Source organism: Fundulus heteroclitus, chromosome 12 (assembly GCF_011125445.2).
Source record: "Fundulus heteroclitus isolate FHET01 chromosome 12, MU-UCD_Fhet_4.1, whole genome shotgun sequence".
In the NCBI taxonomy this organism is placed as follows: Eukaryota; Metazoa; Chordata; class Actinopteri; order Cyprinodontiformes; family Fundulidae; genus Fundulus; species Fundulus heteroclitus.
The window spans coordinates 43,091,019-43,116,691 of NC_046372.1; the positions used below are offsets into that span (position 1 = coordinate 43,091,019).

Sequence of the window (25,673 nt, forward strand, 5' to 3'; positions counted from 1 at the left end):
TGCCTCACAGCCAGTTTGCATGTTCTCCCCGTGTTTACGTAGTTTTCCTCTATCACTAAAGACATGCTGGTCGGGTCGGCCATTAGTGGTGGCACACTCATCTGCCATCTGATCTATGAAATTTAGTTGTAGGCACACTGTATGTATAATGACAAATAAATCACCTTATCCTTATTGCTGAAAAGCTGGCTGTTCACACAATATCCAAGCATATTAACAAAAAATTGAGTGGAAAGAAAAAGTGTAGTAGTGTGTGAGAAAACCTGAGAGGACTCTAAAGTGAAATCCATTCAAGAATTTGGGGGAGCTTCACAAGGAGTGGGCTGAGGTGCATTGATGCGGTAATTCATGCCCAATCAAGTATTGAGCACATAGAAATGGACATACTTTTCAGAAGCCTTTCAAACTCTGTGCTTAAATCGTCCTTTTTTGATTGGTCTAATGTAGCATTAGTTTTTTTTCTCAGACAAGACATTTTGGGTTTTATTTACCTGTAAGCCATAATCATCAAAATTTAAAGGAATAAAAGCTTGAAATCTTTTACTCTGTGTAATGAATCTCTATAAAATAATAATTTCACTTTCTGAAATGCATTGGCTAGACATACTGCACTTTTACTTAATCTTCTAATTTTTTTGATTTTTTTTTTTAGATTTACCTGTATATTCCTAACGTGGCAATGTGTAGCACTCTCAGTTCTGCACATTATCAGTCTAGTCCTGTTCCTGTCGAATCTGTTCAGGGAGAGGAGGAACATTCAGCAGAACTTTCCGAGCTGAATGGGCAAAACAACACCTAGTGCCCGCCTACCAAAGGTTGGTTTCAGCCAATCATAGCATCAAATGAAAACGTAAGCAGCCTGCGTCATGAGAAACCACAATAAGTTACGCTGGTCAAGGCCTTTGTTGCTGTTCATCTATTAAAGAAGATATTTTGGATCCTGACAACAGATGTGATAGCAGCAGCTATGCGTGTGTCCTCCTGCGGTGCCGTGCTTATGCTGGTTCAGCTGTGGGCTCGGCAGCTCTTGCTTTCGTCACAACTGCTATGTGCCGCCTTAAACTATAATACTGCATAATTGACCTGAACTGTTTTTGGTTCGGGCCTCTAACGCTTGAGACGGGAGCAGGACAAGATGGATTCTCATATGTTGGTGAATGCACAAATACGGCGAGAATTCAGTTTGCAGGCAAGGTTAGTATATTCCAACTCGACTGTGGTTATTTAAAAAGGCAGCTAAGTTTGGTTTATTATTTCAATTGTAAAGTTTAAAGTTTTTTTTAAAGAAACCAGGCTGATTGCATCATGTTACACACTTTGAAGCAATCCCTTTTCCTGAAGGAAGATGTGGAAACGGTAGCCAGTCAATAGCATTGAGACATTTACTTTGTGGTATTTGGCAACAGTGGAGAGGAGAAATTCCCTTTTAATGTGAATAACCCTCCGGTAGAACATGGCTGGCAGTGTTTGTTGGCCATCTGACGTGACTGCCTGGGGTTTTAGAAGACAGAGCATACACACAAAAACACGCAGAAGCAGTGGTCCAGGAGTACTTTCTATGTTAAAGTAAAACTGGATAGTTAATGGCAGAACTAGCTCCTATTAGCTAGTTCAGCTCCTGGCAGAACTAACTCCTACATCTTGAGCCAGTGTCTGTCCCAAAAAAAATTTAATTGGTGGCAATAATGTTTCTTGATTCTATTGTTGCCTCATCTAGAGTGAAATGCAGCTAAACATGTAAATCCAGTCAGAAGTAAATCTATTGGATGAAAAACAGAACAGAAATAGTTATATTCAGTGTATTCACACCAGCGATATTTGGTCCACTTAAACGGACAAGTGTAAAATAAATAAAAAAGTCCACTTTTGATCCGGACCCAACAAGCGGACCAAACGACTTTCCTGACGTGAATACACCCATAGTCATTCAGTTGCAGGACCAAAACTATATAACTTATAGAGAAAACATAAACCTTTTGGCAGCAATGTCTCAGCCACAGAAGAACCCCCCTGAAGGACAATAATTCTGAGCTAGATATAACTCCCTTTGGAGAGCAAAAACAGAGAAAGAACATAATCTTAACTGCAGCAAGGGTTGTACATAAAGCATAATTGGAGAGTAGTAGGAGAAAATAGCTTAGTGAGACAAGGTGTTTTCCTCACGGATGAAAACTCAGCTGTGGCCAGTGGGGCCAGGCCCCCAGATGTCGCTGTGGGACTCTATGTTCATAATAATCAGTGGGACAGGATCATTCTTTATAGAGCAATGTATAAAAGACCGATTCCCTTACAAATAAATTTCTGTTATAAAATTTCTGTCTATTTAAATCTACCAGAAAACTGACAGACTCAGTCGGCTAAATCATCTTGAGGCGCCTTTATATTGGGGCCGGCCCATCAATGTTTGTTAAATAATGAACATCTGAAATCGCAGTGCACATGGCCAACACACTCTCAGTAGACAGCTGTGTGGCACAAATCGTCTGGCGCCAAGCTCAGATCGTCCAATAAAATACTTGAATTGCACAGGTTATGTTATCTAGGCAAGGCAAATTTATTGTATAACACAAAGTGCTTTACACAATGAAATCATTGAAAATAAGAACATAATAAATATAAGTTAAAAAAAAGCAAACAAAACATACAGTTGGAATAAAATGTAGGAAAATTTAAACAAAATAGGAAAATGGAAACTAAAAGCAACTATTAATCTGGTGTTGGTTGTCCTTGCTAGCTCATTGAAGAATTGATGCAAATCTTTTCTGTTCAATAAATCAACAATAGAAGTGAGCCTTTATTTACAATTTTATGTATAAAAATTAAATTACATTTAGCTTTTATAAAATGGCATTTCTCGTGTGTTTGTTTATGCTAATTTATCTGTTTAATATAAAATTGATCAAAGTCAAGTTGTATGCATCACAAAAAAATGAGTTGCTGCTAATAGGTGTTGAGTTTTGTGCCCCACTTAACTTATCCTGCCAGAGACGCCACTGAAACTCAACTAGTTTCACTGCAGTGGAGCCTAAAAACTGGTTCCCATTCTGCTTGTGGAACCTTTAGGAACCATTAGAAAAACCTACAGTCTGTGGTCACAGTGATCTGTTGAGAGGCTAAGGAACAATCATATGTGTGATGTATGATGGAGCCTGATTATTTAGGTCTTTATACCTGTGAAGGGGAATTTTTAATTCTGTTTCTGGATGTAGCAGTGAGCTGATGAAGGAGAGTAAAATTTGAGCAGAATAATCTATCTTTGTAATTTGCAGCAGGACTTTGCATCAACTGAAAATTCTTTATTAAACAGTTTTTTGACCTCCTGATAGTCAAGCAATTTCCAAAGTCCAGCCTTCGTGCAAAAAATGCATGGACTGGTCTTCATCACTCTGAAACAGCACATAAGAGGTTATAAACGCTTAATATCTTACCTGCTCTTTCTTAAAATATTCATTTAGTATAAATCCAGATTAGTTGGTCCTGCAGGCTGAAGATAATAGCTAGACCAAGAGGAGCCACAGCAAAAGTAGGCAACTACCCTCTTTAAACAACCCCTGTGTACAGTGGGCAGACGTCCATGTACAGATGAATCTGTATATCTTCCCATTATCTTTCTGTCCCCTCTCCTAAGAAAGGCACTAGTGCTTCAAAAATCTTAGGGAAAAAATCATCCAACCTAAAAAATGTCATAAAAGCTTTTAACCATCATTACATTTGAATTTAGTGGTTCTTTTACACAGAAGCCTCTGATTATTTACATGCGTGCCGCTAGGTATCATCTGGTTTGAAACATATTCAAACACAAAGCATTTGCATTGGGAGCCACTCATGTAAAAGGTGTGGAAGGCTAATTTTGTCTTGGCCCCTCTTGGTCAAGCGATTATCTTCAGCCTGCAGGACCCACTAATCTGGATTTATACTAAATGAATATGTCAAGAGAGGGCAGGTAAGATATTAACTGTTTATAAGCGCTTATCTCCTGTCCAAAAGTGATGCAGAAAAACTAGTCCGTGCATCTTTACATTCAGGATGGACTATAGTAAACCTTTACTTTTAAGTAATTTTCCAAGTAGTTTATCTGGCGGGAAAAACATGTTTTCCATTCGCTCAATGCATTTCACCCAGTGGATTATTAGTGGCCTTTTCCTACCTCCAATTTCCTGTGTGAATAATCGGCAACTTTTGTGTTAATCACTGTAAGCTGCAAACATGACAAATGGTTTAAAGGATAATAACATAGCTTTCACGTTAACTGCTTCTATGTTTTAGAGATTATGGAGTTGTTGTTGTTTTTTAGTCTGATTTTTGGTAAAATCTTTGGGATCAGATAATCTGGATTTCCAGGTTCATCTCCATTAATTAGAACATCACAGAGTTATTAAGTTAGCTGACTTTAATAAGTCAGCAGAAAAAGTGAAACCTGTATAGTTTTCCAATTCACTACAGATTGTATGATAAGAAAGAATATTTAGGACAGAAATGTAGGCTTTCTGAAAAGTATGTCCATGTTTTGTACAATATATGCACTCAACACTTGGTCGGGGCTTGTTTTGCATGAATTGCAGCATCAGCGCAGCACGGCGTGGAGGAGATCATCTGTGAGCAGTGCTAAGGCGTTAAAGAAGCTCAGGTTGTTTTACAAGCCTGGTGTTTCTCCTCTTCCTCTTGACGATACACCATAGATTCTCAGTAGGGTTTAGATCCGGCCTGTTCACTGGCTAATCCAGCCCAGTGATACCATGGTCACTGAACCCACTTTTGGTGCCGTTGGCAGTGTGGGCAGGTCCCAGGTCCTGCTGTGAAATGAAATCAGCATCTCCGTTAAGCTTGTCAGCAGAGGGAAGCTGGAAGTGCTCTACGATTTCCTGGTGGATGGCTGCGCTGGCTCTGGACCTGATAAAAACCAGTCGACCAGCACCAGCAGATAACATAGCGCCTGAAATCATCCCTGACTGCAGAAACTTCACATTGGACAACAAGCAACGTGGATTCTGCTCCTCTTCGCTCTTTCTCCAGACTCTGGGACCCTGATTTCCAAATGAAATGCAAACTTTACTGAAATCATCTGAAAACAGGACTTTGGACCATTGAGCAACAGTCCGGTACTTTTTACTCCGTGAAACAAGACGCATCTGACGTAGTCTCTGGTTGAGGATTTGCTCAGCACGAGGAATTTGACCGATGTAGCTCTTGTTCTAGACACGCCGGTGTGTGGTAGTTGCTGTCCTCCTCTTCCTTTGACTATATTGAATCGGCTTTGCCTCACAATCCCCTCAAGGATGTTGTTATCCATGTTGCTTACAAACCTTTTTAGCAGTCTTTCTCCTTCCACTTAACATTCAATTAATATGCATGGTTAAAGCCATCTGAAAAGGCATCTACCTTAACAAAAGACCTTTGGCTAATCCTCCTTGTGGAGGGTCTCCATGACTCGACTGGACAGCTGTCAAGTCAGCAGTCTTCCCCAAGATGTTGTAGGCCATAAAAGGCCATAAACATGGATGCCCTGTATTATAAATCAAATTTTCCATGATATTTAAATTTATTGAGATGCACCTTTTATATCAAATGAAGTTATTGACTGCAGGGGAGATATATTCACTTTTAACAGAACCTCACTTCATAAATCTCGAACTACCCCTTTAATGTAACCAGCAGCTTTATTCCCACTCTCCTCGCTCTATTTAGATTCATTTATTTTTGGTTCAAATGCTGTATAATGAGAGTGTGCCGAGGAGAGGGAGGGTAAAGGAGCACTCCCTCCCTCTCAGACAGGTGGCCCCGGTTTATGTCGCCGGGCCCCCAGGGGCCCAGCAAAGTGAGTCTGAGCAAGAGGAGGGACCGGTTTGTGCGCACTACGCAGGTGGTGTGAAATGCAGTCCTCTCTCTGCACCTGAAATATTCAGATTCTTCCAGCGGCGTCGCTTTGATCTCGCTGCAATCGACAAGGGAAATCGGGGAGCATGGGGTGGGGAGTGGGGTGGAGGGGGGGGGGGGAGAAAACAACAAAAAACAAGAGGCAGAGCGGCGCACCTGAGAGCGAACAGATTGACATTTCTTAAGAGAGAATAAACAATGGCAGGTTAGCTGTGTTGCAGCGCTGCAGCTCATTGTTCCAGGTGAAAGTGGGCCATGGTGATGATGGCTGCATCTTTGGAGCCTCTCTCTCTCTCTCCTCCCACTCGCTGACCTCGATGGCGGAGCTTCACGGGGAAGCGTCCCCCCGCCGTGCACTACCCCTGGTTTTTTGTTCCCTACTGTGAAAGTTTTACAAAACAGCAAAACAAACCCTGTCCCCGTTTTAACATTTGTTCCTCTTGACGGTGTTGCCGTCGTCTCCATTTTTAATGCCCATTTGTCCCCCCCTATACAAAAAAACAACAACAAATCACTTTGGAGACTTGAACATGTATCACCTTCCCTCATTTGGCCAACTGAAGTTCTGGTATCTTCTCCCAGGTTCTAACCCAGCGGTCTGCTAATGAATCATAGGACTGTGTAATTAGTCACCCTGCATGTACCACACGGTGACAATAGACACCCTGATTGTAACCGCAGTTTGAAAGCAGCAGAACAATGGTGGGACTTAATGATGATATAAGGTGCTGTAATTGGCCTTCGTTTGGCGCATTCAGTCATAGATTGTAATTTGAAGGTTTTAATAGGGGGGACATTTAAAGTTATTCATGGGATTCGGCGCGGATACAGGGATTGTTTGAAAGTGCCGTAATAAGATGCTTTCCTGAGATCTCCTGATACTATTTAAAAAAGAAAAAGACTTGACAATAAATGAAATTAGAGCCTCCCTGACCGTACCAAGATGCGTTTTTTATTTTTTATTTTTTTTACTTCTCACTAATGTACCTAACGCCTGTGCGTGTCTGTGTGTTGAAGTGCTCATGTTAGAATTAAAGAGAGAGAAGTGTTGACAAGTAGGCTGTGCTCCAGTGCATCAGACGCTAAGAACTCTCTAAATGAAGCAGGGTATGACGAATAATGGCTGACAACACCAGTCACACCTTTCGCTGATGATTTTTAACGCTCATGTGCTTCTCCTTCCTTTTGTAAGATTTAGCATGCTGTTTGAAGACAGCCTGACTGACTGGGGATTAATTATTTTTGGGTGATTTATCAGACTTTCCAGTCCAGAGTTGAGAAATGTGTCAAAGTGAAATGTGATTTATTTCTTCTCGGCTTTGTAGGTAATTCCTGACGGCCTACATGGCACCTACATGCTCAGGCACAATGCAGCCAGCAGTACATGCTATAGAGTGCACAGCATACCTGAAGACATGGAGCAACAAATATCTGCCAGAATGTAGAAATAAGTGTGTACCTAGTCTTTTTTAGACCTTATTTGGCTTTTTCAACCTTTTCTGTTTATTTTTTCCGTATTAGAATTAATGACTTAACGACTATAGCTTTACTGATGAGTAGTAACACCTGCACAAGGTCAAGCACTTCTTGTTTCTCCAACATGGTGGTAGAGGGTTGATGATTTGTGCTTGTTTTACCTCTACAAGGTGCACCATAAAAGACCTGGAATGACCACAATTTCACATTTTAAACTGGCTTAAGTTTCTCATATTGGTTATTAGTGCAGCTAGCATTAAACAAATCATCAGTCCCTGTGAACGGAGGACATCTCAGTTAGCGTAGTGACTTTGCAGTTTGCTGGTCAGCCTTGCAATCTGAACCCCTACTTCTTAAACATCTATGCTTCTTCTGATTTCAATGTTGAACACAGTTGCAAAAAATCCCAGATTTTGAGTTTTCTTCATTCAGTAAGAGCCTCCGCCTGGAAGAGTGTGAGTCAGTTAGTCACAGGTCAGGAAATAAAACATCATTAAATCTGTAGTATCTATCTAACCCAAAGAATCTACAAAGACTAGCGGCTTATGATCTAATAACGCATTAGACCTGAGCGAAGGTGCGCTTCTTCCCCACTGTTCTGCATTTATTGACATTATTGACATCAGCATGAAATTGCTGAGCAATGACTATAATGGACACATTCATTTAGTTCTCTATCTCAACAGCACCTAGCACCTTAGCGGTTGCTTTAGCGTTCAGGTATTTCTGTCTTTTTTTGCTCAGGGTCTCCACGTCTCCCGGTGTTGAGTTGAGCTCCGCTGTTTTGCGACTTTTGTGGCGGCTCGAAATAAAATCTCGGGGTGAAATGCACTTAAGGTTTGACCTGCATGCGGTGTGGTCTGACAGAACTGTGACGCTGTTGTGAGTTGGAACAGCTTTTGCTAGTCTGGTGGAGAGTGGAGCAATGGCACCTTTTTGTAAACAGATGGAGAGAGATGCCAGGTGACTGCAGCCCCCCCCCCCCCCCCCCCCCCAAGTGTTGGCCTGTCAAAAGGCGCTTGCTCCGATTACGTTCACAGCGCTGGGTCACAGAGGTCATAGGCTCCTCCCGCCCTTTTCTCTCTTGACGGTATACACTCATGCGTGTACTAACCCCCCCCCCCCCCCACACACACACACACACACACACACACATAAAGATAGTCTATTTGTTGTGCCTTCAACTGCAGCTCTGTCAGAAGAGGCCAGATAAGAATCCATTTTGGATCTTTACTATGGACAGACGCCAATATACACCTTTCCCGCTCTCCCCTCCGCCCTCACCGCTCCGCTGCCTCCCCACCCCCCCTGCGACTGGGAGCGGGGGGTTGCCAGTAATAATGTTGAGGCCAGACTAGACTGCAGTGATTGGGACTATCGATCGCGGTGATTTGATTTATTGATCAGCGCACCCTCTCAAATGTGGCGTCTGGAGATGTGGGGCTAATCTGAAGCAGCTATAGACAATTTTGCGCCTCATGGAGAGTGGGAGGCAATAAATAGGGTATGAAAGGAAACTACACTTATCTTAATCACAGAGCGGTGCCCGCTCAGCCTTGCTGCAGACCCCCAGCGTACAGATGTCAGAGCACATGTGTACCAAAGCGCTCTTTTGTTGCGAGACCTTGCGTACAAAGGGTGTGCGCCGTTGAGCGAGCGTGCGTGAGCGTGCACGTGGGGGGGGGGGGGGGGTTGTGAGGCGGTACAGTCACCAGGCAGAACAGAGTGGATCTATAAATTGATGGAATTCAAAGCCTCCAGCATCGATTACCATTATAACAAACAGCAGCGCGCAGAATGTCTGATTATTTTTAGACAAAGATTTTGTGCTCTCAGCAGCAATTCTGCTGATGCTGTCACACTTTCAGACATCTGCTTATGATTGCAATTAAATGGGTTACAAAAAGAAAAATAATACCCCATCTGCATTTTCCCCTCTCTCCTCCTCTTTTTTTCCCCACCTCTTTTAATTTGTGCTGTCCGTGCCTATTCCACACAATAGAGACTCACTCCACCTCATTTTTGCACTACCTTGAAAGTTTTTTTTCCCCCCCTCTCCAGTTGTCAACATCTTCCTCTGGTTTGTCTTTGAGAAAGGCCAGAAAATAGCTTACGAGTACAGATGTAATCAAGATGCACTAGGTTTAATGAATCAATGTCAAATCTGCTCACACACCATACCAGAGAGCGCTGCATTTGAGCTAAAACAGAACTCCTCTTAGCACAGATTGTGTCACACTACGTCTTTTTCCAACCGCTTTGTAAAGTGCAGTATTTCTTAGAGAGATGTAGTTTTTCTTCCCACGTAAAGTACTTCATCGTCTTATGTCACATTCCTAGGTGCTATAGTCCTCTACATTTGTTGGTGATGTCGGCATCTAAGTGTTTAATGGTGTATTCAGCAGAGAAGATGAAAAGGATATTGGGTTCACTCAATGAGGTTTTAGTCATGTTTTTTTTGGGAAAACTAAGAAACACAGTTTCTGAAAAATAGAGTGCGGGTTTGACAAATGACAAAGGTTTTAACAAATCTATCGGTATGAATAATTCAGTTCATGTTTCAGTTGTCCTGTGCAGTTTTGATGCCAGTCAGTCTATTACGAGTCCAAAAGCAAAAAAAAACAAATAAAAAAATGGCTTTAAAGGAATCAAAGTTCAGTGCAGGATTATCCAGTTTGATCAGTCGTTTAGATTTTGAGCCAGACTTTATCCATCCATCCATCCATCCATCCATCCATCCATCCATCCATCCATCCATCCATCCATCCATCCATCCATCCATCCATCCATCCATCCATCCATCCATCCATCCATCCATCCATCCATCCAGCCAGCCAGCCAGCCAGCCAGCCAGCCAGCCAGCCAGCCAGCCAGCCAGCCAGCCAGCCAGCCAGCCAGCCAGCCAGCCAGCCAACCAGCTAGCCATTGTCTATACATGGATGTAACAATTAATGGATAAGAGACGTCATTTAGGTGTCAGTAATATGTTGAAAGTGGGTTTGCCTCCACATGGAAGGGAAGAGAGTTGCAGCAGTCAGTTAATCTATTTGTATTACTTGTTTTAGAGTTTATATAATCATGCTTTTTTTTAACCAGAAGCTTTCAGGAATCTCACCATAGCACTAAGTACCGGTCAGACTGTTTAGTACATAGACTTGCTTGTTGGTTGGACTTTATGTTGAACAAGGATTGATGTCCAACTCAATTAAAAGCTATTCTTTTGAAAAAAAAATTGGATTAATAAAAACAGTTAAATGTCTTGTTTTTAAATAGTGCTTTTTTTTTTTTTTTTACAAACATCTTTATCTACAGGCCATTTTTGTTGCTTGTGGTTAAATCCAGAGAAAAGTAAAAATTAGACCACAATTGTGGTTCAAATATATCGAAATTTTGATTTTTGGCAACATCATACAGCTCTACTTAAAACTGTGAAATAGCCTTCAAGTTTTAGTTTTGTCGGAAACTTCAAGATGGCTTCGGTGTGGTTTGTGGCTAACTGTTAGCCGGTGTTCTTGCAGAGCTTACAAGTTATTCATATCTCGGTGGTAACCCTTTTGTACCTCAGATGCTTCAACACCAAAAATGTAAACAAGAGAGTAGCTTCTTCACTGCTCTTCTAATAGTGACCATGACAAGAAGTCTGTATCCATCGACTCCATCAACACAACTCAGCAACTACTTAATTTATTACATGAAAATGTGGATCCAACACGAATACAAGATATCCAGGTTAAAAGCTTACACCTTAGTGGCCGGATAGTGGTTGGCGAGATGGGAGTTCACTTTAACAACACGCAGGTGTGACATTCTCATGGTAAGAGAACCATGAGCACAGATGACACACTTTTCATAGTGTTTAAAAACAAAATTGCATAGCTAGGTACCTGTGCAAATTCTCCCGTCATCTGGGTCATGGCAACCACAGACAGACTTAAGTCACAGCTGCTTTTGCTCAGTTTTCCTGGCGCATTTCACTTGGCAACCATGAACCCTAACCATCCTGGATAGGTGTCAAAACGTCTTTGCAAAAATCCGATTGCATTCAATTTTAGCCCATTTGTGATATAGCTAGATGAATAACCTTATAATTAGAGCTGCACTGATTCGATACCCGTATCGGATATCAGCGCCGATAACGACTAATTAGCTGGATCAGCTATCGGATGAATGACGCTGAACCAGCATTCCAATCCAGTCATTTCTTTTTTTGTTAATATCACACACAGCAATACAGTTACAGCAATCTAGTCACTTCATTACTATGTTTGCAATGCCGGTTGGTGTCATAACGCAGAACACGCATAGCAGCTAGCAATGACAGAGCAACTTGAAGCAAGCGCGGGACCGAGCCATGTCTGCTATTTGGAAACATTTCACACCTGATATGCCAACAAATCTGACTGCAAAATGCAAAATCTGCAACACGAAAATTGCGAGGGGTGTGGATAAAGTTGGTAACTTCAACGCCACAAACTTAAATACACACCTCCATTAGCACCATGCTAAAGAGCACGCGGACCTTTTTTTTTAAACAATCTTTATGTACAGCCTGATGCCTTCACTCACATATCAAGGTCTATGGTTCATTTATTCAACAGTATGAGATCGGTATGGGGTATCATCTGATTTGCTCAGCCCAGGTATTGGTATCGGATTGGATGACCGTCTACCTTTTTTTATGGCCAGGCATCCCAGCAATATGCGGGGGAGGGGCAGTGCTGCACTACACATGGATCTATATGGTCAAGAAAGCTCTAGTCATTCTGGGACTTTCACCAATATCTCCATAGGATCATCATCAACAGAAAATTTAGAAACCATTTAGAAACCGTAACTTTTTAAAACCTTAGTCTTAGTACTTTTACGGAATTGTGAATTTGCACTATAGTGGTTATCATTAGCTTCTAGCAGAGGGTCAGAGCCTTTTATTTATTTATTAATTTATTAATTTATTCACGTTAACCAATCCAAAAAACACAGTTTATTTTTTTCTTCTGTTGACATGTTATTCAGTTGCAAGTCCATTTAGACTGCTAGTCTATCCCTTTAAAACCAATAATCTCCTTGTTTTTTTGGCCTTTGTTTTCGAGTCAAGAGTCTCTAAAATTGCTTTCCCCTGGCATATTGACTCAAGCGCAACAGGACTGGGTCCATGCTCGTAATCTTTCGTTCCTGCCCCTCCAGTCCCTATGACAGCTCCGCCCTCCCCAGAGGAAACTCATCAATTATGGCTGGATGTTTGACTGGCAGAGGCTTAATGACAAGGGCTCTGTATTGACCAGACTGCCACACACTTAAAATTTGGTCCCAGTTGTCCTTCTTAAAACCTGTCAAATGATTTCAGAGAAGCCCCTCTTTACCCAGCTAGCTCCAACTCACCTCGTTTTCGGAGTTGAGGAAACCATCTGCACATTAATGAAAATTGTTTCATGACAGATGAAGCTCTCCATAATGAAGGCAGATAAGTGAATTTTATCAGAGGTCTCAAAGGTGCCCTAGTTGTAGGTTGAAATGGATCACATCTGATTAAGAGGAGAGGAAAAATCTTCTTCGGTACGTTCGCCTCCTGAGATGGCATTACTATTTCAACAGCACTATATTGCAGAGTTCCTCCCATCATCAGTCTGAGCAAGACTACCAAAGTAGCAAGCAGTCTGTTCTGCCTCACTTCTTTCCAGAAGGACAGGCAGGAGGTTTCATTTGATGGGCTGTTGCCCAGGCTCCCCTCCCTCATAATGGTCTAGAAACTGTGGGGATGCTTTCAAAATAACCATGCTACAATGATTGCACTGTTTGGCTTGCATACTGCATGAGTATCCAGCATTCTTATCATCCGCGCTGCAATAAAAGTGAACCCAGCTCCATACAGAGGCCACAGAAGCACCGGCAGACTTGGAATCGCTATACTGTTAAATCTTAAGTAGTTTAAAAATCCACTCAACGTCATTTCTTGAGGAATTTTCTCTTGGCAAGATTAGCTGGTCTGGGGCCATTTGAATCTAGCAGAGGTTGCCCACTGCTCTGAAAGCCCTCTCTAATCTCCAGCAGGGCTCATCCCAGATGGACTGTGAAAGGGCTAACAGGACGCCTTATCCTGTGCTGTAAAATCCGTTTTCCATGACAGTACTGTTCACAGGAAATGCCACACTGGCCAAACCTATCCGAGACATTTGGATACTTTTATTAGGAGTTTAATTAAATGACAGGGTGATAGTAACTAGCTGTTTGAAACTGTTTTCATTTCCAAACAGGAAGAGACCTTCAGTTTCTGAGGTGGTGCCTTGATTTACTGTCAAAACCTCTAAAATACTGTTTTACTGACACTGAGTTTCATTTAGTCTTGTATGGGAAAAGGAATTTGCATTCCGTTCCAGTCTGAGAATCCATCAACATTAGCCTGGTGGTTAAACCTCTGGCATAGTTTCTTATCTTGCCACATTAGTTGACATATCTTAAAACATGTCTTACAGGAATCCAAATGTGAAGGGAAGAATTGCATGTGGAAAATAAAGTGCTGTCACATCTGTGTAGTATGTGTGTTACATTTGGTTCACTGCTGATCTGTGCGTTGGGGGGGGGGGGGGGGGGGGTGTTGAATTCAGTGTTCTACCGTGTCAGAATGGAGTATGTGACAGTCTGGTTATACATTGTTATTGTTTTTGGAAACGGTAAAGGGCTTGTACTTGTACAACGCTTTATCAAGTCCGAATACCCCAAAGTGCTTTACAGTACAGTCAGTCATTAATGCACACATTCACACCCTGACGGTGGTGAGCTATGTTAGCAGCCACAGCTGCTCAGATTAAAGGTCAGGCTGCTATCGGTTGCCGCTACTTCAAGCATTGGTCACACATTTGTGCCGACAGTGTCTGCTTAGTTAAGCATAACACTAGATTAAGTGAGGTTATTATGGAGTCATTGCTGTATCATATGTATGATGTGCCGAATATATCAAATTTCTGATATTTAGCGCACTATCTTCACATTTAGTGGGATATGCTTAATAGAAATTTTAAATCCATATCTCTATATGTTAAATCTATTTCTACAGCCTACATTTATATATATATAAATGATATATTTCTAAATCTTGAATCTATATCTAAATATATGTTGTCTAAATTTCTATCTATCTATCTTTCTATCTATCTATCTATCTATCTATCTATCTATCTATCTATCTATCTATCTATCTATCTATCTATCTATCTATCTATCTATCTATCTTAAATCTAAATAAATCTTATATCTTTAATCTAAATCTTAAATCTAAATCTAAATGTCCTTTCTCTTAATCTTTTTTTCTACATATATCTTATGCATCTTGTGTTTTTAATTTCTAATTCTTAAATCTAAATATATATCTTAAATCTTTGATCTAAATCTTAAATCTCAGACCTACATATTGAGAGAATATGCAAATTAATTACACCCATTCAACGGCTCAACTCGTAGCTACGTATGAACGTGAATGAGAAGGGGCGTTTTAAATTAAATTTAAGTATGGGATTTAAAGGTGCATGGAGCAAGTTCCAGAGTTTTTGCACAAACTTGCCCCCTCTGGTCAAAAGTTGAAATGACACCAGTGTTGTGCATGTGCATGGGAGTAGAGGAAAAGCATCTGGCACTGCGACTGCGCAGGTCTTTTGTTTGGAGGTGTAATGTCTTCTGAGGTAAGAAAGCTATAAATATTGAAGTTAGCCAGTGTTGTCTCGCTAATGCATCGATTATGGTGGAGACTCAACAAAGTAGCAGATACCAGATGAATGAGCGCACGCAGCACATCACACCCACATGCACACCCAGACAATTTCGCCTGAAACACTCTCATGAACTGACTAATCCAGTTTATAGCGGCAACTGCAGTAAATAGAAGATAACTCATTTTTCATGTCAGGCTATTGTAAGAGCATGGCAAATAAAAATAATAATATTTAACATTTATACTTGTAAATTGCTCCTTTAAGATTTAGATATAAAATATATATTTAGATATGACTTCAAGATTTGTATACAAATATAACATTTATATATAGATCTAGAAAGATGTGTGTGTGTGTGTGTGTGTGTGTGTGTGTATATATATATATATATATATATATATATATATATATATATATATATATATATATATATATATATATATATATATATATATACATAAATGTAGCCAGACAGATATAGATTTAATATTTATATCTAGTGTGTCCCATTAAATTTGAAAAAATGCAATAAATGTGAAGAAAGTGCATTAAATTACAGAAATGTGATCCCCCCTCAAAATCATTACATACAACACCCCATACATATATACTATACATCTGGAATGGTATATATATATATATATATATATATATATATATATATATATATATATATATATACAAGGTTTTGTGTCACAAAAGAATTTCAACATGTCCACAAACCATAGTGGCTTGGTTTAGCTGGGTTAGCTAGAGCATTAATGATAAAATATTCAATGCTTAGGAAGGTGATGCTGGCGCATTATTCACCTAAGGCAGCTTATCTTTCTACACCATTGAAATGCAGGGCAAATATGCAATAGAGTGATGGGTTATTAGACTCGGTGGTTAATTGGCACTGTATCTCTGCTTTTGGGGTTTCCTGAGGATTGAAATGATGAGTGTTGGATAATTCTGATATTCAGTTTCATGTTTCGGTCCATTAGACAAATACAGCGCAAAAAGCTACAATCAAGCTAGATTGTCATGAGATGATTTTAAGTTGTTTTACCGACTCCTTTCAGTCTCATGCATGTGGAGTGTAGCTGTACAAAACTGCAGACCGTCCATACAATACAGCTCTCATTATTATCATTTCATTCAGTTTTATGGCACAGAAGCATAATGCTGCACATAAATCCAAGATACTTCAACACATTTTAATTTATAATTTTTTAATGGGATAAATCAGGTAGTCGGGTATTGTCGCTTTTTGTCATGTCAGGAAAATTCACTAAAAGACCAAAATCTACAGCTGATTGATCATACAAATAAGCAACCTATGTTGTCTGTTTTATATGCTGAATATCACTTCAAGAGTATCAGAAATGTCACACGTGCCTGAAAGAAATGTCCTAAATCTGAATTTTGTAATTAAAAATTATTGTAGTTCTTGCACTTAATTGTTGGAATAATTTGAGAAATGTATGGAAATGTAGCATCATAAGATACATACACTGGGAAGGGAGGGGAACTAAACCGGGACTTTAAACCTGAATTCTACCACACTACATTTGTTTTTTACACTTTGAAAACCACACTTTGCTTGTGCAACCCTCATGATATTTTATCAGCTCAGGTTGTGTGTGTTATTTTTTTTGTCTTATGCTGAACAGAAAATATGAGAGTTTAAGGAGAAAAGTGGAAAGGTGAACATCTCATAGAGCACATGTGTCAAACTCCTGGCTCGCGGGCCAAATCTGGCCCGTCAAGGCAATTTATCCGGCCCCCTAGAGCCAAAAAAGGCATACCATGTCATAAAGTAGAGGCATATATCCTTCTAAATTGTATAAAGTGGCTAAAACAGTTTATCCTGTAGCGAATGTGATTTTGGACTGATGCAATCCCAGAGTTGAACTTTCACATGTGGTTGAGATAAGTCAGGAAATCCTGGTCGTTCAGTGGCTGTCTTTTAACCTGACAGGCACCTGCAAGCATGGCACCTCATCTGAAGCAGTGTATGTTCAAGGTTTTAGATAAAATATAATTTTTTCATTTCATTGATGGAGATACATGCTGCACAAAATGGGGGTAGTTGGGGGTAGTTAGTATTTTATGACTTTTTTTTGTCATAAAAATAGAGCTCAGTTGTTACAGTTGAAAATGTCTGTGGGGACATTACAGATAAATCCTGCTCAATGGGACAACAGCACCATCTGCTTTTTTTATGCACCTGCAGTCAGTGGTATGAACAGCAATGGATTCTGGGTAATTGTCAGAGTAATAGCTTCACTGTGTTAAGGTAACGTAGCTATGAATGTCTGTGGACGTATAATATTAACAAACTCCTGAAGGTGTATGAAACCTAATGTAATTGTAGTTTGTCTTTGATATTAGTGGCTTGGTATTATTTTTGTCAGCTAGTCTAGTTTAAGTCTCTGTACTTTATTGTTGATAAGGTTCATATAGCTAGCTAAAAATTACATATGCTGTCTTTCCAGACAGTGAACATGCTGCAAAGTGGGGCGCAGCAGAAAAACTGCTGTTCAAAATCTAAATTCAGATTTTTGACATTACTTCTTCCCTCGATCTCAAACACATAAGGCCCATAACTATCTACCATCCACAAAAAAAAAAGGGTTTTAGAAAATGACCCCGTTTGTTGAAATGCGAAGAATCATTTTTTTAGCATCTCTTTCGTTTGCCTCCACACTCCACTCTACTTCAGCCGCCGTCTGTATCGCCCGTCCAGGGACTTGAACCGGCAGCCCTTCAATTAGCGGCTGCTTCTCTGACCGGCAGTCTTCCACCATCCCACGAGGCTGCCCCCGTTAAAGTTTCATCCTTCCATTTCCTTCTCTTCTTTTGCTTTGTAAGATGATGTATGAAACTGCCTTAAACTAAGACTGCAGATTAATTAAAACGCAGTCAATTTAATTTCCCGTCGTCATATATGAATTTGCAGTGGTAATTGAATCCCCTACTCTACTTTTTAGGCTTTAACCAAGCAGTTACTGAAGAGGCTCCTCACCAATTACTGATAATCCCAGTCAGGACGAAGAGTGGCCTACTATCCTCTTGTCCACACCAGTCCTGCTAGGCACACAGAGGCCGAGTTGAAATCTGTTTTCCTTTTTTTTTTCTTTTCTGTTTGCTGAAAGGGCCGGGAATTGGATGACTGATCAATAATATTGGATTTGCGGATGGCATGCGGAGAAGCTGAGTCCAGCATGAATGCAAGGTTCTGATGAAGGACCCACTACGCAGGCAGCTTTTGAATAGCGGATCAGACGCGTTGCCGGGGTGGAGCTCTGGTTTGGCATAACACAGAGAGACGTAAACAAGCCATGTGCAGAGGCATTAATGGAATAGCGATCAGGGCTGTTGTTGCGGCAGGAGGGTCATTTGGTTAAATCTATCGAGGCTGCTGTCAGGTATTGAAAATCAATGCGGGGCCGATATAACGACCGGCGCAGGTTGGAGGGAGAGGGATAGGAAAGAGGCTGAAAATAGATCAGAGCTATGGTAATTGCGACAGAAAGCAAGGCCACTGTATGCCGGAATCGGGTCTTGGAAGAGCTTATAAAACTTCATTTCAGGAGGAAGCTGTGTGTGTTTGTAAGGGTGTTTGTAAGGGTTATTGGGTCCCAACACGTGACTCGCCCCTCACCTCCTCCCCTCCTCTTCCTCACTCTCTCTCTCTCTCTCTCTGTCTCTGCCCCCTCCCTCTCGTCCCACTTGCTCACTGGCGCTCTATAGCCGTTGCGAGCGTATCGATTATTTCAAATACTGATTATCTAAAAGGCCTTCTGCTACTGTAGGCATTGGATTTATTTTGGCTTAATTATTTATGGGCCAGGGCTAGCTGTAAGTATTACCGCTGTGAGATCATGAAGGATTACATTGTTAATATTCAGCAGTGTATTTGTATTTATGTTCACTCCGAGAGCCGTGCTGGATGAGCTCTGGCAGGCCACGCGCAACGGAGAAAGGAGAAGGGAAAAAGTGTCGGCGTCTCTCTCCACTTTTTCTGCCTCTCAACCGTTTCTCTCTTGCGTTTGTGTGTCTTTGCAGAGGGAGCTGAACTCTGTCGCGTCTGAGCTGGCCGGTCGGCAGGAGGAGAGCGAACATTCCCACAAGCACCTGGTGGAGCTGAGCAGGGAGTTCAAGAGAAATGTCCCTGAGGTGAGTCTAGCACCCTGCTCCCCATTATCTCCGCCGTATGTGTCATTTTCCTCATCTTCACCTCAGCAGGTACCGACTGCCTACATCAGTGTTGCGTCTCAAACCCCCACGTGTCCTCATCAATGGGGAATTCTATACAGCTTTTGGAAAAATCTGCATTAAAGGGTTGTGTGTTACCAGTGCAGCTTCTTCATGAGTGGTCACAGAAAACGGCCCTAGATTAGTTAATATTTGAGCGCTAAGGTATTGTATTAGCCCCTGTCTTGGGCTGAGGAGAGGCCAAGGGGCTCATTTACAAACGCAACGCACAACTTTGGTGCTTCATTGAGCTCCAAATCTGCTGTGAACCTGCAGTGAGTGGCACTCTTAAACCAAACTATCCTGAAAGCGAATGAGGATAAGTGCCCTTCTGCACCCAGAATCCAAACATTTCAATCAATGGCTTTATGTTCTGTGCTTTTTGCAATAACAATAAAAAAAATAGATATTACTACTATTGCAAAAGAACCAGCACCAAATATCTGCTAATTGAATAAGTATTTAGGCTGCAGTTCTGTTACTGCAATGTGATGATTGTTGTTAAATTCCGCAGAAAGTGTTTCAGGGGTCATAAGGATTTTCTGGTAGAGTCAGTAAGAAACTCCAGCTAAGTTGTTATAAAGCCACAATCGCTGGTTGTATTTCAATAAAGCCATGTTGTTGAGGTGGAAATAATGAATTTCTTATTCTTTTATATCTGGAGGGACTGATCTGTCTGGGGGTCTACATTTGTAACGTACTGACAGTAGAAAGACATGCACATTGTTAAGTATTTGCTTATTGATCGCAGGTCATTGTTTGATTTCCCAATATGATGGCATATGGCATGTTTTCATTATTTTGATGTCCTGGAAGGGTTGTAACAATAAACCAAGCTTTTGAGGAAACCCAATATAGTCTAGGGCTGGGCAATATGGACCAAAAATGATATCTCTAACTTTAGGTTGAATGCCGAAATACGATATTTATCTCAATATATATTTATTTTCATAAAGTTATTACATAAAGGCATCTTTTACTCAAAGATTAATCCTAAATGTCTCACAAACACATTTTTAACAAACAGCTGTAGATAAATATGATAAACAGCTGAAAAATAACATAATAAAATATTCTCATATCTTTTTTTTTTTAAATCTTGATATACTGCAGAGCCCTACATTAGTCTATATTCTATAATTGTTGAAAACTGAGAATCAAGCATAATTTTTACAAATCCAAATCTCTGTTTTCTAGAATCAGTAATCGGTGTAGAATTACAATCCAGTTCTACCTGGTCCATATATTTGGTATACAGGGTTTCTAATGTTTTAAACACAATTGAAACGGCTCCCTTTTCCCTTTTAAATTCATAATCAAGGTTTTACAAATTTAATTTTCTTCAAAATTATCTGTACTCTCGGTATCCTGTAGCGTTTTCCAGCACAGTTTGGATCAGTCTAAGTATTTAAGGTGTAGAAATAGCTCTTTTATTTTTTATTTAGCTCTGAATCAAGGCTCCAGTTGAGATGTCAACCTTTAGAGACTAACGCTTAATTAGTTACGGGGTCCTTGCTGTCCCTATAAATCATGTTTCTGGTCCCACCAAGTATCCCAAATGCTGCCACATAAAGTTCTTCAAAGCGTTTGTAAAAGAGCCCATTGAGCAGTCTTTTTTAGCCAGCTCCGTCAAAACAACATGGTACAACTCAAAGCGTACCTTCTTTGAAAAGCTAGCTTTAGCTCAAAGCTAGGAGGCTTCACCTTTTACCCAGAGCTCATAATGTTAGCGAAGGCCTACAGGAAGTATGACTGGAACGCTCTTCGCACCGACAGAGTTCACTTGGATCACAAATGTCACAATGTTTTAGTATTGCCAGATCTCGTTCCGCGTTTACTTGATCGCGAAGTGAAATGTGTGTAGCGTTTATTTACATCTTGTGGTCAAACTGAAGCTGGCGAAGACGTTTCCCTCCCACCTGGCAGCAAACTCTAAAGCGGGCAGAGCAGTGTGCCTTGAGCACCATGGTTGGTGTTCACTGGTCTGGATCACCTGTCGAGGATAGTGTGATCGTCTTCATCTGTGGCTTTGATCAGGAACAAACGATATTAGTGTAACGCGTTTGCTTCGTCTCATACTCACTTTGATCTTTTGCGTTTCTGCTTCCTTTCTCCTGTGTGTTTTCCTTCGGCCCCAGATCCAAATAGGTTGTTTGAAGGTAAATAAGGAATCATTTTGGCAAAGGGATCAACGAGGGACCGAATCAAGCGTCTATCATTTGACGCTGGTAGCGACGCTTTAAACAAGAGGCTCTTTTACCAGCAAAATAACAAATTCCCAGACAGTTTTGTCGGTTTGGAAACCACAAGCTGGTAAGACAGCTTACTGTGATTTGAGTTTGCATTAGGCGAACTGTAATGTCATTATTGTTTTGCATACAGTGCTAATACCTGCTGAGATGCCATCTGTGCATCACTGTGCGTCAACTTTTCCTTTTTATTCTGCCTTAACACGAAACTCCGCCGTTACTCTGCTCCATCTTTGTTTTAAAAGGCAAAACGGCTTTTAAGGTGGGTTGAACTTACTTCAGCAGAAGATAAAACTATGAAAGATACAGACGTGATTTTGTCCTTTTTCATCATTTTCTTTGAAATAATCATCTATTGACATTTGGCTGAAGTCAAAGAGAATATTTTATGTTTTATAAATGAGCCCTGAGGCTTTTTTTTTTTTTTTTTTTTTTTTGCTGTGCTGCTTGCCTGTCTTAGTTGGAGTGTGCGGCGTCGTGCTGCAATCGCGTCAGTATAATACAGGCGTTTAAAACGGGATCAGGCTGTCACCGCTGGCAGCACAATCCCCTTACCTGCGGCTGCGAGAGCTTGCACTAGTCAGGATTTCTGAGCTCTAAAGCAAGCGATTGGAAAGCCCCAGTTTTCTAACATGCCCACACAAACCCTTTCAGTTTAACCACTAATACCCTTGCCCTACAGAACTGTAGACATCAGTGGAACCGTAAAAAGTCGACTCTCTCGCAGGCCAGTCTGATCCCTGAACAGGTGCAGCGTCTTCGCGGCAGAATATGCTAAGGCAGAGTTTACTCTTCTTTTTTTTTTGTTTCTTTGTGTGTGCATAGGAGGTCCGGGAGATGGTGGCACCTGTTCTCAAGAGTTTCCAGGCGCAGGTGAGTCGCATGTCGCTGCATCTTCCAGATCACGGACCCTGCTGAGTCCAGAGACCACTGAGCTGCATTTACTGATGATTTTTGTACCTTTCTGTTCCACAAATGTTAGTTAAAGGAGACTCTCCTGTTGGAGACTTTATGAACATTGACCCGAACAGACTGCCGTGCTCCTTGAACGAATGATTTGATAGATAGAGGGAGAAATCCATGGCATACTTTTCGTGTTACTGCTCATCTAGCGCTTATTGACTGATGCCTTTTCTGTCAAAGTGAAGTAGCATCTATCTGCCATTAGATGATCAGATATCTGGCTTCTCATATTTTCTTGGCTGAGACAAGCCCTCATTTCCTGTTGAGATGGTGCATTCACTGTGCCCCCTCTGACGTCGCCATATTGAAAAAGTCATCTGATACCTACGAAGACTCTGCTCCAGCCATTAAACCAAGGTCATAAATCACATTTGTGAGCTACGTTATGCTCCGCAAAGCAGAGGCTTATGGAAATGATACCGCAAATACGTTTCCAGTCTCGCTCTCCTCCCCCCACCCCTAAACTCCCGCGCAGCGTGAACCTGAAAGCCCCCATCATCTGTAAACATGAGAACACTCAGCATGGATTGTTCAGATCTCTTGGTAGTGATTATTGGCAGCTCCTTTTTAATGCTTTCTAATTGACTATGCCCAAGCCGCCATGTTCCCGAGCAGGGGCTATCGTGCTCCGTGTCACGCTCACCAGAGCTCTGTGGTTGATTTCTGTGCTAATTCAATTACTGCCAACTGTAAAGTTGCAGAAGTATCTGAATCACCCGTCCATATCTTTATTGTGCAAGCAGGAACCCAAAGGATTAATTTACACGCCACTGATGTCTGACAACTGGGATTTGAGAGATGCCGTATAGTAGATAAAATAGATGGCTGATAATGAGCAATGATTTATTTTTTTCCCCCCCATCTTCTTTTTAGCTACAGGCCTCTCTGGGTACCTCTTGGTCTCTCTTGTGTAACTTGATAAGTGCTCTTGCTGGCTGAGGAAACAGACGCATGTAGAGATAAGAAGCTCCTGTACAATTATCATCGGGACCGATATCAGTCATTTCTGGGTTTTTTTTAAACCTGCATTTGAAATGCTCTCGTTTTTGTAGACTTACGATAAAACAAACAAACGTTTAGAAAAAATAGGAATTGATTGCAAAAGTTAGATTTTTATAATGGATTTTCTCTACTTTGCAGGGCATCAAAATCATACATGGGGAGCATTGGTTCAATGCATTTTAGCAAGCTGCATTCAAAGCATGCCCCTTTTCTAGTCAAAGTCTTGCAGATGTTTAGTAGAGATATGGGCCTCACTTGTAAGCATAGTCCATATATTTTCAATCAGGCTTAGGTCAGGGCCACTACAGAGACTTGATGTAAGCCAGCTGCATCCATTCCAAAACCAGCTTTGATATGGCTGGGATCATTTTTCTGTTGCAGCTAGGGATGCAAACAAATAGTCGACTTACGATTAATTGTCAATTGATGGTTAATTAGATTAAAGCTTATTCCATCCGATTAACCGATAAAGTCCGCTCTCAGTGCTGCAGCGTGGCCGCCATCCAGCAGAAGGCGCTGCCGATCATTCTGGAGTAGAGCCGCGCCGAGTAGTAAGAGAAAAAAAGTAATGACGGACGCGGCATGAAGTCTGGTGTGGGATTACTTTTGCACTGTTCAACGAGGATGCAAAATGCTCTTTATGCGGTTCTGTTTTTAAATAGAAACACTCAACAAGTTCCTTAAGTTGCCGGCTAAATAGCTCCTTTTCAGCCGTGCTGCACGGCAGAGCAGCAGCCGGTTTTTCACGTTATGGAAAGATTCTCGTGATGCAAGAGAAAAAAAGGGTTTTAAAGAAAATGTGGATCGATAAGATCAATCAACTTCACATTAACCTGTTAATCGATAACTTGCATCCCTGGTCCTAACACCCAGTTGTGTCCAGGTTTCAGCCAGCTAGATGTTCATTTGTAGTGAAGTTGAAGCATTTTGAAGCTAGCTCTTATCTAAATTTTTCCACCTTCCTTGTGTAACGCACCAGCACTCCTAGCAGTGAAACAGATCATTATCATGAAGCTATTACCAACATGTTTGACAGTTGGTACAATTTTGTTAGACTGGAAATCCTTTACTTCTCCACTTGGCTGACTTGCTCAGTCTTTGTCTCCTCTGCTGGTTCTAAAAACACATCGAAACACATTTTCTTTCAGTTATAGCAACCTTCACGATTATCAAAAATGAACTTTACCAGCATTTGTTAAGACTGGGCCTGTATCCAGCCAGAAATAGGATTGCTCATAGCTACAGAAATCAAGTGGTTCCTGATATATTTGAGTCTGTATGTATAATAACAATAAATTCCAACTTGTGCATCCAGTTCTGACAGATGAAAATCTGTATATAAATCATCCCAAGATGGAGAAAGAACAGTTTTATAAGCAGATTTAATGGCATTCGTGTCCACGATGAGTGCATGTAAACTGCTCTCTGACACCGGGTGGTTTTTTGTTTTCGGTCGAGGAGGTGAAGCCTGCAGCTCGGCGCACCACAACTCTGTAATCCTCTGGTGTTTTCTGATACACTTTGACCTTATTGGTAATGTCAAACAGCTTGCAGAGGCTTGTGAACTTTACCCAGCAGTAGTCTGCTCGACCTCAGCGTGAGCTGTGGGACCTCGACCTGCTGCGGGGGGGGGGGGGGGGGGGGGGAGTGTGAAGAGGAGGCTGGAGTTGGACAGGTTGTGTGGTTTTGGAGTAGGCTAACGCTCCCCTGCAGCTGTGCCATACAGGTGGCGAGCGGTAGAGAAGTCCTGCCGTGTGTGTGTGTGTGTGTGTGTGTGTGTGTGTGTGTGTGTGTGTGTGTGTGTGTGTGTGTGTGTGTGTGTGTGTGTGTGTGTAAATACGTGTGAGAACACACTGGGTCCTTGCCTCCCCGTCATCCCCTCCCCTTCAACCTCAGTTCGGAGGCCCAGAGGAGCGCCTCGCCGTATTTGGACCCTCATCATGCCACTTCTAAAGGAGAAGTCGGCTCGTTTGAAGTGTTCGCAACATGACAGGTTCTCTTTCTTTTCTCTCTTTTTTTTTCTTTCATTTCAGCGTTCCCCACCCACTTTCTCTCTCTTCTCCCGTTCAATCTTGCCTTCTAATTATCACTAACCAGGCGACTGATTAGAAACACGTTGCCGACCTAGTTTTTCTGCCGAGCTGGAGGAGGAGAAAGGGTTAAT

At 41.3% G+C, this 25,673-nt stretch overlaps 1 protein-coding gene across 4 annotated transcripts in view; it reads left to right on the plus strand.

The window, feature by feature from the left end:
• The window catches only part of cux2b (cut-like homeobox 2b), a 141,815-nt gene that overhangs the window by 45,146 nt on the left and 70,996 nt on the right, over positions 1–25,673 (plus strand). For 2 of the 4 annotated variants that reach the window (XM_036144639.1, XM_012882900.3), the window contains exons 2-3: positions 19,107–19,217; positions 22,370–22,417. In XM_036144639.1, coding sequence (XP_036000532.1) covers positions 19,107–19,217; positions 22,370–22,417 — 159 coding nt within the window. Of the gene's footprint in view, positions 1–18,788; positions 18,900–19,106; positions 19,218–22,369; positions 22,418–25,673 lie in introns of those variants that run through there. The other 2 variants (XM_036144641.1, XM_036144640.1) reach the window with 2 other exon arrangements.